General features: G+C 40.2%; 1 protein-coding gene across 2 annotated transcripts in view; it reads right to left on the bottom strand.

Moving 5' to 3' along the window:
- Positions 1-12,423, bottom strand: part of GRHL1 (grainyhead like transcription factor 1) — a 70,840-nt gene extending 58,417 nt beyond the window's left edge. For both annotated transcript variants that reach the window (XM_037813380.1, XM_037813381.1), the window contains exons 1-8: positions 12,260-12,423; positions 8,847-9,033; positions 6,269-6,339; positions 4,454-4,844; positions 3,265-3,341; positions 1,711-1,867; positions 1,506-1,617; positions 438-532 (exon numbers count right to left, since the gene is read on the bottom strand). In XM_037813380.1, coding sequence (XP_037669308.1) covers positions 438-532; positions 1,506-1,617; positions 1,711-1,867; positions 3,265-3,341; positions 4,454-4,844; positions 6,269-6,339; positions 8,847-9,033; positions 12,260-12,279 — 1,110 coding nt within the window. In that variant the 5' untranslated portion in view covers positions 12,280-12,423. The remainder of the gene's footprint in view (positions 1-437; positions 533-1,505; positions 1,618-1,710; positions 1,868-3,264; positions 3,342-4,453; positions 4,845-6,268; positions 6,340-8,846; positions 9,034-12,259) is intronic.
- Between the last annotated feature and the right edge of the window lie 6,533 nt (positions 12,424-18,956).

Raw genomic sequence — 18,956 nt, 5'->3', positions numbered from 1 at the left:
GAGTAGGAGCAGACTACAACTCAACAAATGCTGACGTTCATTCTGGTGTTTCACATAATAGACCACATGTGTTGACGAATGTTAAGAAAACTACTCTTTTTTGGAGGCAGTAAAGATAGAAAGGGGAGAAGGATAATTTCATTAAGGTCTGGAAAGAAGCTTTATTTTCAGAAAATGGAAAATGAAAAGAGAGACAGTAAAGTATCCAGCTGGCTCTGATTAAAAACAAGGAAGGAATGAGTCCTGTCCTGTTTTTATATGCTTCATGACTTAAGGCTACAACCTACCGTCTTAGAAAAGCTTAATCTCCCTATTCGTTATCACAGGAATGAAAACATATAAAACAGTTAAAAATATCAGTTGTCAAATCATTAAGCTCCTCCCACTGCTCCTCAAACAGCTGGAAATATAGGAGGCCCTGGGATTTTATTACATACCTTTGCTTCATCATTAATGTCCCAAGTGAAAGAAATGGCATTATAAGCAATTTCCTCTATGTTACTGATGGTATTGAAGCTTTCTTTGTAGTCAGCTATTAGGGAAATGATGAAAAAGAAAAAGAAATTAGTGATTTCTAGTTCCAATACGAGATTGTAGCAGTTCAAAGTAAGATTCAGTTTTTCATATTATCACCTCTGGATAAATTAAATTAACATTTTGACGGGTTGAAAGAAGTAAAAAAAATGAAAGAAAAAGAATCCCAGAATATTTATAACAGAGGCAAGCTTAGAGATATTAGTTTAATACCTTCATGTCAAACTTTGGAAATTTAGGTTTAAAAAGTTTAAATAATTGTCCCAAGGTCATAAAACTAGTCCACAGAACCAAAATGAGAACTCAGTTCTTCTATTTCTTCTAAAAAGAGAACATGAGCATTACAAAAGGGAAAGGAAAAAAGTTACACTGAGATTAACAGCCATCTGTGCTACAGATGATGATTTTATAAGAACATTATATACAGGACAGGAACAGAGGGTTTCATAAAGCTACCTCAATAAATATAAATTTGCCTTGCTGTTACGCCCCAAGCGATAAATCTCTGAGTCTATTTACAGATATAAGAGACAGGAAATAAAGTTCAACAAGTAACGAGGAAAGACTGTTAGGCAACAGCATGTCAGTATATTTTCATTTATTTGTTGATTTGTTTTTTTCCTCCATCTTGTCATCTCCAAATAATAAGAATCTCTTAAAGATGACATCACCCCTCAAAAAAGTCACAATCTGAAAAGTGGGAAACTCTTGTATAAGTTAGCTGGCTATACAGCTTCTGGTCCCAGTGTCATATAGAATCCCACTGCACGGGGCACATGTCCTTATGAAGAAAGTAATGGTAAGACAGCACTGATTCCAGGAAGCCAAGGACAGTGTCTGGAACAGATCAGTAGTTGGCATAAAAATTCAAATGCTTTCGGCAGGAAGCCGATCACTGCCAAAAATAATTGGATTTAGAAAACTGGATGCTTGCACCTCTGGGAGTAAAAGCAAGCTCCTGAGCTACTTACCTATGTCAATGCATCTTTGTTTAGCAGTGTGCTGCCGGGAGTGCCAGTATTTCCAATGCCTTAGCTGATCTTCTCTGCTTTTGTCTTCAGCAAATACCACCATGACCACACTCTATGAAAGAGAACATATTAAAACATAAAGACACCAGAAATGGAAATATTAAACTCTCGCTAGCTTTCTTAGAGAACTAAGAGCAGAACTTACTCGAACTTTGCTGATGGGGTGGTGGATTCCTTCATTGCTGCTCACTTCCTTTAGGGTGATAGGATAGAACTGGCCTTTGTTCAGGTACGTCATAGTGCTGTCTCCTGGCTTCTGGCGAAGTGATTTTGAAGCTTCCAGGGTATATTCAAAATTGTTCCTATGGGACAAAAATGGCACAGATCTCTAAGTCACTCTCTTGGAAGCTTCCTCCATGCTTTAAGTTCAATCTTGAAATGTATTAATGGATGGTGATAGCAAACTACCAGGAAAAATCCAACTGACTAGGCCATATTATAAATAGTATTTGCTACCTTTTCTATGATAAAAATAATATTAAAAAAAAAAGTACTTAGCAACCTATAAATTCTCAAATCTCTCAGATGTGGGACTATGAAATGCCTACTAGAAATTCTATGTGATGTTAACAATTAGACATTTAGAGGTTAAGGATATTAAAGACACTAATACAGGAAAAGCACTTTGGAAGTAAATCCTCACAAGACATGCTGCCAATCTGGTATTTACCTAGCAAAAGTTGCAAACGGGCGATTGACGGTCCTTGATTAAATTCACTTTGGCCTGCAGAGCATTTGGTAATTTTTGTTTTTTATTTAAATATCCTCACAATTCTTTACAATTTCTATTATCTTACATTACACCCATATATGCCTGTTTTTGTAAATAAAGTTTTATTTGAATACAGCCACATCATTTGTTTATGTTTTGTCTATGGCAGCTTTTGCACTACAAACTGAAAGAGACCGAATACAGCAGCAGAGACCGGATGGCCCATGAAGTCCAAAATACTTTTTCTGACCCTTCAACAGAAAAAGTCTGCTGACCCCTATCCCAGATCCTAAGGCATCTGAGTTTGTGACTCCTGTACCTTAAGGGAGGCCTATAAGTAATGTCTCAACTCCCATAAAGTCCTAGACATTGAAAAAAAAAAACCTTTTATTGCAAAATATAACACACATAAAAATGCATAAAATGAAATAAAATTATAAAGTGAAATTCTAGGCTCTAAAAAAATCTGAAGGCATTTATATATGTGTCTAATTAACTGAAAAAAAAAAAAATCACCTTCCCAGAGTGAGATATAATTTTGTGAGGATAAAAAGCAGAGGCTGTCAGGTCAGAAACAGATTGATTTTGTTTATTTTATTACTAGTGAGGCTAACAGAAAAAATAAGTCTTTTATACACATGATTCTATTCCTAAATTTTCACAGAATCATAGACTTGGAAACAGATGGGATTTGAGATATAATTTAATCCCCTCATCTCTTCATTTAGATTCCATTTACTACTATTACATACAGAAACCAAAGGGAAGAAAAAGCACCAACACCAAGAATTAAGGAAACCGGAAACAAAGCTCAGAGAGTTCAAAAGGAAATGCACTGCAGCAAATGTCCACTACCAAAGGTATTATCACAGTAATTGTAGTAAGAGAAGGGTAAAAGCCCACTAAAGCCACCTCTGATTTATTAACAGAAAAGAAATAAGTCATAGAAGCTGAAAAGTAAAAATCAAATTAAAAGACAACTATTACCCAGAAACACTGTCAAAAACATAGTCCTCTGAATTCATGCCAGGCATCCGCAGACTGAGATCCGAGGGGAAGAAAACCTGAAATATCAATATAATAAGCCACAACTATTTAACTGGTTATCATGGTTACTGAAGACCAAGATCTGGTGCAGCATAAAAGTATGTGGCTTACAGTAACCCACTACTCTTTCAATATTCATTTTCAAAGAAAAAATTTAAAACTACAAAAAAGAAAAAGCAAAAGGAAAAGGGAAAAGAATAAAAAGGGTTTTTACAAGTTTAAAAAAATGAGAGAAAAAAATTTAAAAGTAAAAGAGAAATTCATTTTTAGATGTCATTCAAGTAAATTAAGACACTCTATACTGGTACTACCACAAAGTACTTGTGATTCATTATTCACATTTCCCATCTTTCCCACACATCCCAATTCTGCTCAAATTCTAGAATCTGCAATCAAAATCTTATGCCTTTTAGAAATCAGCCCTCTCACTGTACCAAGTTAAAATACAGTATCAAGTTCACACCAACGCTGGATGGAATTGGTATATTTTCTCAGGAAAGGCTTCTCTTCTATGCTTACCTCTATAAGCAGAGATAGATGCTCATTTCCCCCCAACAACTCTTTAACAATGGCTTCAAACATTTTCAGGCCCTAACTTTTACCTGAGTGAAGTATTCATCATCATAAGACCCTTGAAAGTATTTGGAATTAATTTGTAAATTTTGTACAACGCATTTGTCATCAAGATCTGTCTGCACCCCTGACTATACTAAAATCAAGATACACCAAGCATACACATGATCAACCATTATACATGGTCAGTTGCCGAGTTTGTTTTGGTCTAGGACAAAACCTGAACAAAACAGACTATGCAAATATATCTGTAGTCAATGGAAGATTATGTATGGAGTTCTCTTTCTCTTCCTCTAGCAAATCACTTAGCTGAAATCATAATCGTTAACTCAGCTGCTGGTAAGATTAGCTATGTGCCCTTGATAATAATTTCTGGTTTTATAGGTTTAGTTTACAAATTATCCCCATGGGTCTTTTCTCTTTAAAAAAAAAAATCTTTTATTCCTAATCCATTCATTTCAGGCTGAGTTTCAAGCTTACATAACAAGGAAAAGGTGGAATCCAATATTTATACAAACACACAGCCATCTTAGGAAGATGTTTTTGTTTCCTGTACCTCTTGAACGCCTTCCTTGAAGGTCTCTGAAAAGGTAGAGTCTGGAGTACGCCTTTGAGCATTTGGGGGTTGAGCACCAGAGCTGAACTGGTCGGTACTAAGGTTCCGGTCGAAAACTACCACACGTTCAGAGGGCTCAGGATGATACACTGCTGGGGGGATTCCCACAGCAAAGCCATGTGACTGGGTCTCTGTCTTGATGGAGTGGGTAGGCATCGTTGCTATGGAGACAGTGACTGTTGTATCAGGAGCTGTTAGATGGCCTCTCTTATCAATGCCCAGCTGGTTGCCATGAGGAAGGACAATGTTAAACGGCACATTTTTCAGTACTTGCACTCTGTTTTCTCCCGCAGAAATGAGGGGCTGATCAGTCACATTTGGTAGGCTGTTTCTTTAGGAAAAGAAAAGAAAATCATGTTTTCAAACTGAATGCTGGTATAGTTCTTCGACAATTTTTATTTTCCTAATGGCACTGGGCTGTTGGGCTCCGTGTAAAAATAATAATACACTTGGTAGAGACCAAATAAACAGACTGGTACAAAAACCCATTACTAGAAAAATAGACTTCATAGTTATAGGTCAAGTAAAATGCAAAAGTATCAAGCAAAATTTCATTTGAAATACTGAGGACTGAGTGCAATCCTCTTAACACACTTTACTAAAAATTATCATATTTTACTAAAATTTGAAACTATAGATAGGCTTGCTTAGAGCAGTATAGAATAGTGGTTACAATGTAGACTTTAGAGTCGGACTGCCTTAGTTCGGATGCCATGTGACCTTGAGCAAGTTACTTCATCTCTCAGGGACTAAACCTTCATCTATAAAATGGGGATAATAATGGTATCTAGCCTAACAAGGTTATCAGGAGAATTAAATGAGATGATACACTAAAATGCTTATAATAATACCTGGCACACATGTGTTCAAGAAGTATGAGCTATTATTATTTGGCCACTACTTTTCCTAGTACTTAGGCACTGATAATTGATGAAGCTGTCGATGAACATATGTGAACTTATACTATTTCTCTACTTTTGTTATGTTTGAAAATGTCCATAATAAAAAGTCAAAAACAAAAGCCCTTCCCCAAAGGGCAATTATGAAGATTAAAACAACAACATGAAAAATACTCACGAAACATGCTAAGTATAAGAAAGCATATGAGCAAATTCTATCTGTGACTACAACCCCAACCACACAAAATGTATATGCACATCAAAATAAATAAATAAACCATCAGGATAGTGGGGTTCTAAGTGATAATTCTTTCTTTAACAATTTTAAATTATTTTATTACTAATAAAAGACAGAACAATTACATGCAATTAATTATGGCTATAAAATCAAGCCTTAATTTAATTTTCTCAGAATTTTAACCCAAAATCATTTCAACAGAAGTCTGGAACACAGTTTAATTTATTTAAGTTTTTCTTAGGCAGTTATTCAAGAGCCACTGGTACTTAATATTTGTTCACTGGACCCCCATCTCTGCCTTAAGCTGCATCCTCCTTAAGAGGACCTTAAAAACAAGCAAACACTTCACTTATTACTGAAAACATCCTTTTAGAGGAGCAAGTTAATGTTTTTATATTCTAGAAAGGGCAACTACACCTAAAGAAACTGGTAACTTTTCAGGATAACAGAATCATAATTAGTAAGAAGCAAATCAGTAACAAAATCTGACTTTAGATGTTAAGAACCAACTTACCTATCTCTTCCACCAGTGCTTGTTCATTTAAGCAAACTTTTTATTTTCACAGAAATGTGTATTTGTCATGTGTACCATTTATGTTGTTGTATATTAAATGTTACCTTTTGCTGTGGTCTGGTTCTGGGTGCTCAACATCTGGTTTTGCTGTTGATGACCTTCTCTCTCTTGGAACCTTATGTATTAAGACACACGAAAAGAATTTAGTTTTTCCTCAGTGAGGTATAGCTCACCGAGGCACAGTCTTTTATTTGTCAGTAAATTCAAACATTCACATATTTATTCAACAAATATCTACCCAATTGCCTACTCCATGCCAGGCTCTGGGAACACAACAAGGAAAGAGAGAGTCTGCCCTCAAGGATTTTACAATCTGGTCACCAGGTTGATATACAAAAAACAACTTATTTAGTTGCCAAATAAACTCGGGGCACCAAAAATTTACTTTGTCAATGGAGTTTGGGTTTCTTAAAAGAAATACCTCTGGCCTGATTTTACTCATTTATCTAAATAATATGAGAAAAAGCTACCGATAACACAATAGGGCTCTTTCAACTTTCTCAAAGTTCTTTTCCACCACCCTTACTTTCAGAGCAAATACATAATCAAAAGGAACAGCCATGTTAACAGTTTATTTCCAAGAGTCAAAAGCTGGCCTTCATATGATAAATCACTTTAGATACTTTACAATTCACAAGTCCATTACCCAAAGGGCAAATCTAACTCAGTTTATTCTATTCCTTTTGTGATTCTGCTTTTCTTTGCAAAGGAGGCAAAAAGTAGGCAAACGTTATTGGTGGGTGTCTTGAAGACAACGACTCAATTGAGCCTTAATCCCAACATGTACTCCAAAATTGTCAAGACATTTAAACCTGGTTTTCAATGTGAGAATTCTATTCCTACATTCTTGTTTCACCATTGAAGACAAATTAAATTATTATTTATCTATTAACATTGTGCTTTTAAAGATCTACCTAAGTTATGCATCAATGACTGAAACAATGAATCAGTTTATTTAAAAAATAAAATTACCCTAATTGTTATCACAAGAAGCCTGAAAAATAAGTACCACTAAAACTGTCACCCTTTATGAAGATTTATGTCCCAGTAAGACTTAAAATACTTTAAGGACCTTTTTTTAAAACACACACACATATATATTAAGGCAAGGGCATCAACAAGAGGAAGAGAGAAATAACATGTGGCAGGATCTCCTTAAGAGGGTACAGCCCTTAGTGTTATATTACATTGGTCCTTCTAATACTAAACTTGGTTTTCTCCATTTCTCAAAAGTTTCAGTTAAAAATATGCAACTCCATAATTAATATTTTAGAAAACTTACTATTTTTATACTGACTTAGTCAATAAAACAAGCCACAAGAACAGATACAAACAACTTCTACTTCAAAGGAACTTGTCAAGGCTAAGCTTCCCAGGCAAGGGTTTCTTCTAGCATCGTGAGTTATTATACAAGTCTCCTTCATATTTGAAAGAGAAAAATAAACCTGACCCCAATCCTTCAAACACAACAAGCTGGACAAACAGTCTCATACTAGGAAGTGATTAAATCTTTTGTTCAGGTCACACTCTAGTTTTGATAAACTATCTTCTTTTCTTTCCCCCTTGGTGAATTTCTTGTATTAAGGAAAGAACATAGTGTCAATAAGGCAAACAACTGGTGAATTGACGTGAAGTTACTTATCCTATTAAACTTTTCTGTAGGTTTGAAAGTTTTCAGAATAAAAAGATGGCAAAAATAAACTTTTTTTGTAAATATATATGGCAAATATATATGCGGAGTACAAAGAAGACACTGTCATTAAGAAGCTTTGCCCCCCAGTTTCATATTGGTCCTGGAAACCTTGAAAAGATCCTGTCTTTATAAGGTAGTGGTGAAACACACTGATTACACACAGGAGTTATATAGGGTAATAATGAGACAAAGGCCACATGGTAAAGTTGTGCCTCAACTCAGTTTACTGTTTTAAGTTGTTTTCTAAACTCCTAATAGCATAGCAATCCCCGAATATCTGCTATTGGTCAGAAAGAAGAATGCCAAGATGAATACAGCAAACAAAGCAAAGTCCTACAGGAGGAAGAATGTTGTACAGAAGACGACGGATTTGGGCATAAATCAGATCAAAGCTGAAATCCTGGCTGCAACACATACAGTCTGTGACCTGCAAATCTCATCTGCAAAATACAGATAGTACCACATATTTTGCCGTTTCTGGAAAGTTTTTTTTTTTTTTTTTTTTTCCATGAATCCTACAATCAGTTCAAATAAAAAAGATCCTGTAATATCATTTTGGGAAAAGGAAATCACCCTAACTACACAGGAATAAAGGTTAGGGAACATGTAAGTCAACCACAGTCTACAACTCACAGTAAAATGTTCAGTATCAATAAGACACATCTACCATCTTCTCTTACAGTGGCTTCACCTTTTCAGATACAGTCAGAACAGATGATTACTGCACAAGTGTTAAAAACAACCCTTTGACTCTATGATTGTAGATTTTCAGCTTTGAACCACATTAAGTCAAAGTACTCATTAAACTATTTATAGTCACTACTAAAGCAACTTGCGCTACATTACAGCAGCAAATCGGTTTTACATGCTGTTCAATCAAGTGCATCTTAGACTGCTGTTACGGGTTTTTAAAAAGTAGGCAAAACTACCTTGTAATAGTCATACAGCAAGCCCAGTGCAGCTGCACTGTCTTCATCTCCATTGATGCTCATCATCGCTTTGGTTGCTGCAGTGAGTGGGTTTTCCAGGAAAGATTTCCAGGCTTCATCCTCACTAGTGTAGGAGCGACGCTGTGGATAAAGTGCTTCATTCTGAAGAACCAACACTGGCCGTTTGCTTTGGAGAAATTTAAAAAAAATAATAAATTTTTCTTCTGCAAGGCATCTATAAGCTAATTTTGAAAGAGCCAAACAACCAATTTCCTGACATCCCCATAAAATAGTTTATTGTTTTATCAATGATCCTAGTAAGTCAAATTAAGACAAGACCAGAGGACAACCCACTTAAATGCAGGCCAGTGGGTCACTCAGTAAGATATGAGGTATTTGGGCAGCCACGGAACCTGCAGTGAACCCACAAGTGGAATCCAGAATACACCATTTGGCCAAAATGCAAAAAACAAAACAAACAAACAAAAACACTCCAAGAAAATGCCAGGCTTTAATCAAACATAAGGACATGGTAAGGCAAAAGAGAACATTAATTCTCTTAGGGCACACACAATCAGGACTATCTATATTCTCTTAAACAGATTCTGCCACATGTTATTTCTCTCTTCCTCCTGGTTGATGCCCTTGCCTTAAAAATTTTCCTACCTTAAAAAAGGAATGGGGGTGAAGATGGAAAAAAAGGGATTTTTTCTTTTAATCCTTGGGGGTATATGAGAAAATTAGAATATTCTACTGATGACCAGCAGATTGAGCATGGAATGTGGTCAAAGGGGACTGTAAATCAATAAAAAAGGCATAATTTTCTGAAAAGGGAGTTAACTGTTTATCTTCGAGATAAAACACTTAAGAATCTACAACAATAAATGAAGCCAATGAACAAAGAGGTTTTTTTTTTTAATAGCTGAATATCTGTTTTTAAAATCTTTATAGTTTTCCACACAGGGCAAGAAGTGTTTTCTTTTAATACTACAGTTCAGAGGGAAAAAATCCAGAAAATGAAGTGAAATCTTACTGAAGCCTTATAGATTAAATTTAAAAGATTAAAACAAACATTACCAATTCCAAAACCTTGAAATGTAAACAGTCTCAATAACTGTTCAGTTTGTACTATTTAAAGTCAATAAACAGCAAAAGTGGAATACTGACTCTAGCAAAACAAAGCAGCTTTCTTTTAAAAGGAAAGAAAAAAAAAATTTTAATGTTCAGAACTACTTTGAATTGTCATTAACAAGTAAATTTAAGGATCAGTTCTTATTGCAACACACAAATAAAATATGTAAATGGCCTAAAGGTGACCTACCTACTCTAAAAGTGAATGTAGAAAGACTGATTATCTTTTCAAGTAATCAACAAAGGTTAGGGTTTGGCAGTCACCCAGCCCCTTTAACAGATTTAGAAAAAGGCGAATATCTTTGAAAAAGGGAAGAAAAAATCCCACAACTTAATTTATTCTTAGTCAAAACTAAGTATTATTTCAAAGCCATGTTTTTTTTACTCATGTGCAGGCAAAAAGTCCTAGGAGCTTACATTAGGTAAGAGAAAGAAGTCTTGAGGAGGTATACTATTTTAACCCAAAACAAACAAAACTGGTTGTTCAAAGAAGATAGTTTGTTTAAAAATGGAGAAGACTGTTTATACAAACAAATTTTAAAAAAAGAAAGAAAGAAATACACAAAGGGGCATTCCCTGAGCCATCATGAGGGAAGTATAATAGCTTTTGAACCAGTGGTACCTTGTGGGGATTTACTGGTGTGCTGCTAGGCTATTATTAATCTTGTAATAGCTACTTCCAGAACATTATGACTACACTTGGCTCATTCAATTCCCCGTAACTAGTTTTTCAGCTTCTCTTCTCCTACCCCCAATCCAAACTTGTACAAGCAACAGAAAATAAATTACATATTTTTTTTTGCAAATGTTTTTACCTTCATAACCACTCTGAAGGTGTTTTGTATTTCTCAAGTGTGTCTAAGGCCAACATTTTAGCTTTGGAAATGTGGCCCTATCTAACAGTAAATCAAGAAATAAACACTAAAAACCAGTTGCCTTTCTTAGTCTAGTTCCTTCTGTGACAGTAGGGTTGTTATTAGTCCCTAAAGGCTCATCATGGCTTTCAGGTGAGTCTTTAACCCTTCAACAATGATCTATCAGAAACTTTTAGAATATATTTCAGATTATCCTTTAACTGCATATTCTACAGAACAAAAATAGTCCATTTAAAATATGCCATACATAATAGCTAATCCTCTAATCCAGAAAAAAGAGCTCACCCGAACAAAATGATTCTTAACAAATAATCATAAAATCGAGGATGTACGCATGTGCCCTGAATTTACTGATCTGAAATATATTGATTCATGTGACGCATATACTTTTTCTATATATGGATTTTCGTTATTTTGGAATCATATTCATAGAAAAGTTGTAAAGAAAATACCGAAATATCCCTCCTCCCGTTTTCCCCAATGTTAACATTTTACATAACCGCGTTACATTTGTTAAAAAGCTTCTTTTTCATCACAAAGTGATTCCAAAAGGCATATCTGGAAGAACAGAACCTTCTAGTGTCTTGCCCTGACTTAGAAGTTTCACCCTCTTGATCTTTCCCAGCCTTAAAAACACAGTCATCTGTAATTACCATAGATGATCAAGTGGCAACTTAACTCCCACGGCGCTCTTCTCCTCCCAGCTAGGGAGCCGAAAATCCCAGGACCCCAGAGCACTCCCACCTTTCCCTAACTTTCTGTTCCTGAAGGTTCTATGGGGTCTGCCGATGCGCCCTGTTGAGCGATCTGGAGGAGGTTACCTGTGGAAGTCCAGCTGGCCAGCTGAACCTCGCGTCTCCAACACATCCACTAGCCCCCTGAGCCCGGGAGACACGGGGAGAAGGGAGGGTGGGAGCGGCGCTGGGGGGCCCCCGACTGTCCCCCGACGGCCCGCGCGTCATCTGGGGGGGACAGGGACGCAGGGGCGGCCACCCCGGCCCAGCGGTTCCGCCCGGCGCTTAGGGGGACTGGGGAGCGAAAGCCCTTCTCGAGAGTCGAGTTTCCCAGAGGCAAGTGTCTCCTCAGGAGCCGCTTCAGAGGAACAAAGAGGGAAGCGGTGGGGGAGCCACGGGGAAAGGAACCCCGCCAGGACGAGCCGCCCCCGACCCGCGCCCCGCCGCACCTGCCGCGCCCCGGCGCCGGCCCCAGCGGCGGGAGACGCGACGCCAGCGACGCCAGGGGCCCGGCCCGGGAGCTGACGCCGCCCCCGGTCGCCCGGCAGGTGCCGGCCCGCAGCCCCCGGAGCCCGCGCGCGGCCGGCCGAGGCGGTGTGGAGGCCCCGGCCGGCTCCTCAGCCTCGCCCCTCGGGCCGCGGCGGCCCGACGCCCGCGCCGCGCTCGCACTCACTTGTCGTACTCCTGTGTCATCGCGCTCGCTCGCCGCCGCCGGGCCGCAGAACTGGACTTTCGGGTTGGGACAGTGCACCGGATCCCGGGGGGAGGAGGCGGCGGCGTCCGGTGCGTCCGGAGCAGCGGCCCCGACGGGTTGGGTTCGCTTTTCTCGCTCTCTGAGCCGGCTCCGCGCGGACTGCGCGCCGTGGGGGGCCGGGGCCCGGTCTCCCATTGGCTGGCGGCGCGCCGGCCCGGGGGCGGGGCCTGCGGGGCCGGACGGCCGGCGGCGCCTTCTGATTGGCCAGCGGGCGGGACGGGTTGAGGGACAGGCGCGCCGCGGAGTTCGCGGCGACGTGCTGGGAGCGACGCGCCGGGCCCTTCGGGCCGTCCCCTCCGGTCCCGGCTGGCGTCCGGGCTCCGTGGCTACACACGCCCGCCGGCCTCCGGCACGGGCTCCTTTCCTCGGAACCTCCTTCACCCTGGGCGTGCTCCCGTCCTTTCCCCGCGCCTTCCTCAGCCTCTCCCCCCACAGAGCCCCCGGTTCCAGCCCACCCAGTTGCCAAGGACACATTGACCCGGCTGGGGTCTCTGACACACGCCCACCCGCTTTCTTTCAGTTCTCACATCCAGTTCCTTGCTGAATCCTATGGCTTTTACCTTAGAAATATCTCAAAAATTCCCCCCTTCCTCTCCTTGCCCACCGCAGCAGTGCAGTCTCCGAACTTTCTGGACGACTGCTATGATCCCCTAAAGCCCTGTTTTCCAGCGCGCTCGGAGGGATCAGATCGGCCCCACTGGAAACTTCGCAAATGCCTGGTTCTCCCTCTCCCCACACCCCTCGGCGACCCCACCTCACTCCTGGGGTCCTACCAACCTCCCCGTCTGCGCTTCAGCCCTCCCACCCCGCACTCCCCTCCCCAGGGTGCGCCTTCCTCGGTCTCCATCTTTCCCTACCCACGAAGGCTCCTCCTTGCTGCCCTTTCGCCATCTCACACTTCTTGCCACCCAGCGTCTACTCATCCTCACCCGTATCTGTGGCCGGAATTTTCCTTCCCGAGATGGAGCGCTCTTCTCCAGGGTCTGCCCATTCTTCAACAGATATTTATTGATAGACCCACTATATGCCAGGCGCTGTTCGAGATGCTGGCGACAGGGCAGTGAAGAAAACAGATAAAATTCCCTGCCTTCATCCAACATCTTAGGGGTAACAGACAATAAACAAAATACGTGGATTATATGGTATTTTAGAAAGTGATAAGTTCTACTGGAGAAAAATTAAGCAGAGCAGGCAGATAGGAAGTGCGGAGTGGGTGAGTCAGGGTTTCAGGAACCTGAAGGAGTTGGGGCAGTGAGCCATGAAGACACTGGGGCCATCAGTGGTCCCGGCAGACGCACAGCGACGCAAAGGCCCCAAGGCGGGCACAGGCGCCATGTGTTCAGGAAGGGCGACGAGACCAGTGTGGCCAGAGGAAGATACAAAAGGAGAGTAGGGGAGATGTAGGCAGAGAGGTAATGGAGACAGGGGCAGCCGATCGTGTAGGGGGCCTCGCTGGCTTCTGTAAGGACTTCGTTTTTGGTTTTTTTTGTTTGTTTGTTTTTTTTACTGTGAGAGAGCGAAACACTGGAGGGTTTAGAGTAGGGCAGTGACATGATCTAGCTGTGTGGTGGAGGGGACAAAGGTGGAAGCAGGGAGACCAGGTATTAATGCAATAATACAGGCAACAGGTAATAGTAGATTGGCCTGAGGTGGTAGCAGTGGAAGCGGTGAGAGGTAGAACCAACAGTGTTTCCTGAAAATTGGATATGGAGTATGAGAGAAAAAGAAAGTCAAGAAAGACTATAAGATTTTTGATTGAGCAACTGGAAGGAATGATCCACGGAAACAGAGAAGACTGCAGGTGTGGAAGGTTTGGGAGAGACCAAATGTTCTAATTTGGACATGTTAAGTTTGAGTTTTGCATTAGAGATCCAAGTAGATATATGGGGTGGGCTGTTGGATATAAGTCTGGAGTCCAGGGGAGAAGTCTGAGTTGAAGGTATACATCTGGGAGTCATCAGCATGTAAGTGGTATTTGAAGCCTTGAGATGGGCTGAGATCTCCCCAGCAGTGACTGGAGAAAGTGCATGGGACCAAGACTGAATCCTGGAGCCCCCCACCTAGAGAGGCTGAGAAGAGGAAGAACCAGGAGCGGAAATGGAAAATGAGAAATCACTGAGGCAGGAAGAAAATTGAAGTGTGGAAGCCAAGTGAAGAAAATGAAAGGAGAAAGGAGTGGTCAACCGGGTCACACTCTGCCAATAGGTCAAGAAGAGGATTTAGCAATATGGAGGTCTTTATCTGTGCTATCTGCCCCTCATCTATTCTCACCAATTTCCTTCTCCCTGTTCTCTCAGCCCCTAGGGACTGAGAGGCTCACTTCTTGTTGTCCCGTTCTGCTGTTTGCAGTTTCTATCCTTTAATTGCGGATGCAACACTGGAGCCCTGGATCCTGTTCTTTTTCTTTTCTTTTCTTTTCTTTCTTATTCACTAGTTTCCTGTTTAAATAAATTATTTACATGTTAAAGGTGAGTTAATTTAAGAAAAATATTACAAGTGGTACATAGAAATTGTACATTAGCGGAGTTGTGCTGAAATGACCGAAGTTGGGAAACCATGTCTCTTTCCCTCTTCTTCCTCTAATTGTTATCTCCACACGTGACCAGAGGGACCTTTAGAAAACACAAATCTTAGATTATGTCACTCTGTTACACTCAAGATAAAGTCTAAACTCCTTAGCATGGTGTATAAGCAAACACCTCAACCTGACGTTTTACAATTCTGCTCCTTCTCATACTGCTCATCCCCCACCCCCCAGCCCCATTTCTTGCTCTTCTTCCAGGCTTGGCAGACTCCCCTGAACTTCCCAAACTCAGTAGGCCCAGGTGTAGTTTGCTGCTCTGTGAGTGCCCACGGTACCTTCTGCATCACTCATTACTACATCTACTGTATTCTATTTCTTTTCTTTTTTAAATTAATTTTATCAAAAAAATAAAAAAAATACCATATTCTATTTCTACTTGTTGTATGTGATTTTCTGTTTGTGCATGTGTCTCTGCAAAAGGGTGAGCTCTCCAAGAGAGGGCAGGGATTGTATCTCTTTTATTTTTATGTCCGCAGTTCCTGGTATATACCCAGAAAATGTCCAGGAAATGTTAATTGAATGGATACACTCCTCTGCAAGCATCCATTCTGCTTGCCAGTTTTCTCCCTTCTGTACCACATCTAGGATTGAGTTAAATGGCCCTCCTCTTGTAGAAGACTGAAGCCTTGTGTTCCAGTCCCAGTGTCTGATATAGGGAAGACACAAAATAAATATGGGATGAATGAATACCCATCAAACCATAAAACAAAAAGCAAAAACAGGGGGATTGAGGTATTAGATCACAGATATAATAATTAAAAACAGATTTTATTAATTTATAAATTTTAAATAAATTTGAATATGAGATTGTTTAGTTTGTCTCTAATAGCTTTCTAAAAGAGAAGTTGAAATTTATCAGCTATTGGCAGTACCTTCTTGATTTTTTATCTTTTTACTACTTTTTAAATTATAAAAATAATAAAAGGTCATGTTAAAGACAAATACAAAAAAGAGAGAGAGATAAGGAAGACATTTAATCAATACAGAAGGGTATAGAGTACAAATCAACCCTCCCCTTCATCTCTAGTCCCTCTCCCCAGAAATAACCATTATTAACAGTTTTGTGTATCTTTCTAAATGCATATGTTTCCTTTTCTTACACAAGTGGGATTCAGCCTGTGCAAAATGCTCTGCAGCTTGCCTCTTTTCACTTCTTATATCTTAAACATTTTCCATGTGAGCAATATAAGTCTACTGAACTTTTTACAAAATGGTTGCATATTATTTTTGTATGGATGGATGATGACTAGATCCTATTGGTGAATATTAGTGTTTTTCCAGCTTTTCACAATTAAAACCATTCTGCAATAAACATCCCTCTAATAACATTTTCACACACTGGAAGGTGTATAGCCTCAGGATAAATTTCTAGAATTGGAACTACTGGGAAAAAAGGTATGCACATGTGCAATTTTTATTGATCTTGCCAAATGATTCTCCAAAAGGCTGCCCCCGCATTTAGACTTCTATCTATGGGGTCTCAAACTAACCCTTGTGGCTCACCCACACCAGCCATTGGCATAATCAAACTTCTCCAGCTTTGCCAGTCTGTTAGATGAAAGATAGGATCTCATTGTTTTGAACTGCATTTTAAAAAAAATAATGAGTGAAGCATAGCATCTTTTTATTTGTCTGGCAATAACGTCTTTAAGCTCAAGGATAGGGTTGTGGGTTTTGAGAGGAGGAGCTTTGAAGGCACCTTCCCAAGTCATGGGCTTCAGAGAAGGGAACTAATTTTTGGACCCTGTCCTTCTGGAGACCATGCGGTACTAATAGACTTAACAGAAGCAAAGAAGCGGAGGGTGGGGTGGGTAGTAGATTGATAGGGTCACAAGACATGGTTGCAGCCCAGGTTCTTCCCCTGACCAACAGTTGTGTCACTTCTCTCCAAGTCTTAGTAAAAAGAGGAGTTTGGACAGGTCATCTGGCTCAGATCCAATGTCCCATGACTCTAAGAATGGTAGCTAAGAATAGGTCTGGTCATAGCCACACACAGCTCACAAGCTGAAGTACAAGCTCCTTAGCTTGGCATTCAAGTTCCTTCTCAATCTGGCCCAATATACATTTAGAAATGTGTCTCCAGTAAACCATGACCATTCCCCTGTGCTCCCTGAACATGGCCTGCAATTTCGGGTCAGGTCTCTAGGCTTTGCCTATGTTCTTTCTTCTCTCCACCCCATCGTCCCAGTTCTCAGTCTTCTTTAAAGGTTGAACATCAGTCATCTCCTCCAGGAACCCTTCCTCTGCTATCCCTTTTTCATAAGCTGCTTTCCCTTTTAGTTAGTTCAGTTCTGTGTGATTTTGAGAGAACTTTCAGTTAAGAAGCTCTGATTCAAATCCCAGTTCTTCTTGTTTTTTATCTGAAGCAATCTACTTTGCCACCAAGCCTCAGTTTTCTCATCTGTAAAATGGGGATAATAATTTCAGGTTTTATGGAGTTGAATGAGATAATGTACTTAAAGAATCTCACACGACGCCTGGCAACTAGACATGACACTTGGCTTCTGGCTTCTTTAGATTGAGGAGGACAAGGATCCTGTCCTGTTCCTCCAAGCGCTTGTTTTTTGGGCGTGCAACCTCATCATAACCTGACCAGCAGTTTCTAGGGTACATCACATTTGGGGACCTCAACCCTGATGGAACGGCCTGTATTCAAGGAACATCTCAAGTAGGTGAAAGATGACGGTAGAGCCTCCTGCTCTGGCCTCTGCCCCATGCCCTCACATCCAAGAGTCTGTCCTATTCTGTTCCCCAGAGCCCTTGCCTCATGCTATTTGCCAGTGACTGTTGTGAGATGAAAGTCTTTCCACTCTTCTGCTCAGAAACGGGGTGTGGAAGGGAAAGAGTGCAGGATCTCCACCCTCACCTCCTGGCTCTGTGACTTAGGAGAGTCATTTAACCTCTGAGCCTCAGCTTCCTCAACTGTGGAACAGGGGATAATTATCTCTATCACCAATGGTTTGGTTTTGTTGTATGAAAAATATCTCCAACCATGCCAGGCACATAATAGGATCCTCAATAAATAGTAAACTTTCTACCTCCCCTTTTCTCCTCACTGTATTCTAAGCTGTTTAAGATAGAAACTATGCCTCATATGAAAAAAAAATTCCCTTACCATCTAGCATAAGGATAAACATAGAGGATCAATAATTATTATCATTATTCAAAATGGTAATAATATTAACCTTTCAGTAGCTTTCAGTGTTCAAAGTGATTGCATTCCTGAGCGCATTTGAGTCTTTATTTATTTATTATTTTTTTTTAGTTTTAACAGTCACAAGTATTTTACTTTTAAAATCTATGAACTGGCTAATGGACAATCTTTAAATAATCTGGTATATTAAACTTCAAAGCTTAACATTTAGCAAAATTTGGCTTCACAAATTAACTTTTTTAGAATGACAGGAAATAGGCACAACTTAGAATCCATATTTAGACAGATGTCCTTTTCCCTTCCTCAAAATAAAAGCTTTAAAAAGTGTAGTATAAAAATTTTAGATATGAAGGCACTGCATAACTTTGCATCATAGCGCATTTGAATCTTAAAGACCCCTGGAGATAGACAGGAGTTATGTCTTTCTTGTAGATGGAAAAATGAGGTCCGGAGAGATCAAATGACATATCCAAAGTCTTGTAACTAGTAATTTCAGGACTTGAACCCAGACATCTTGTTTCCAAATTCCACACTTTCCCTCTTTGTGGTGGTAACTGCAAATATTTGAATATTTCTGTGGGATACTCTGGGTTTAGCCTAAGGCCCCATTATAGAGCAGCCTGGACACGTTAAATGTGGCAGAGAAATGGCTGGTTCTTTCTAGTGACAATATCTTTTTTTTGGAGATGGCATTTGACCTATTTTTTTTGGTATCCATACACTCTATTTAAAAACGTCCTTGGTGACATGGCTGTGAACTTAGTTATGAAGGCTTTGGCCCCTTTCTCTCACCATGTCTACCTGCTACTGCCAAGATGACTGTAGTCTCTGGTGAGTCTTATCAAATACTTGGGACTTGGTCCAGACTCAGACACCAG

This window comes from Choloepus didactylus, chromosome 20 (assembly GCF_015220235.1).
Source record: "Choloepus didactylus isolate mChoDid1 chromosome 20, mChoDid1.pri, whole genome shotgun sequence".
NCBI lineage: Eukaryota > Metazoa > Chordata > Mammalia > Pilosa > Megalonychidae > Choloepus > Choloepus didactylus.
The sequence above is the reverse complement of the archived record's forward strand: the minus strand, read 5'-3'. Positions and strand labels throughout refer to the sequence as shown.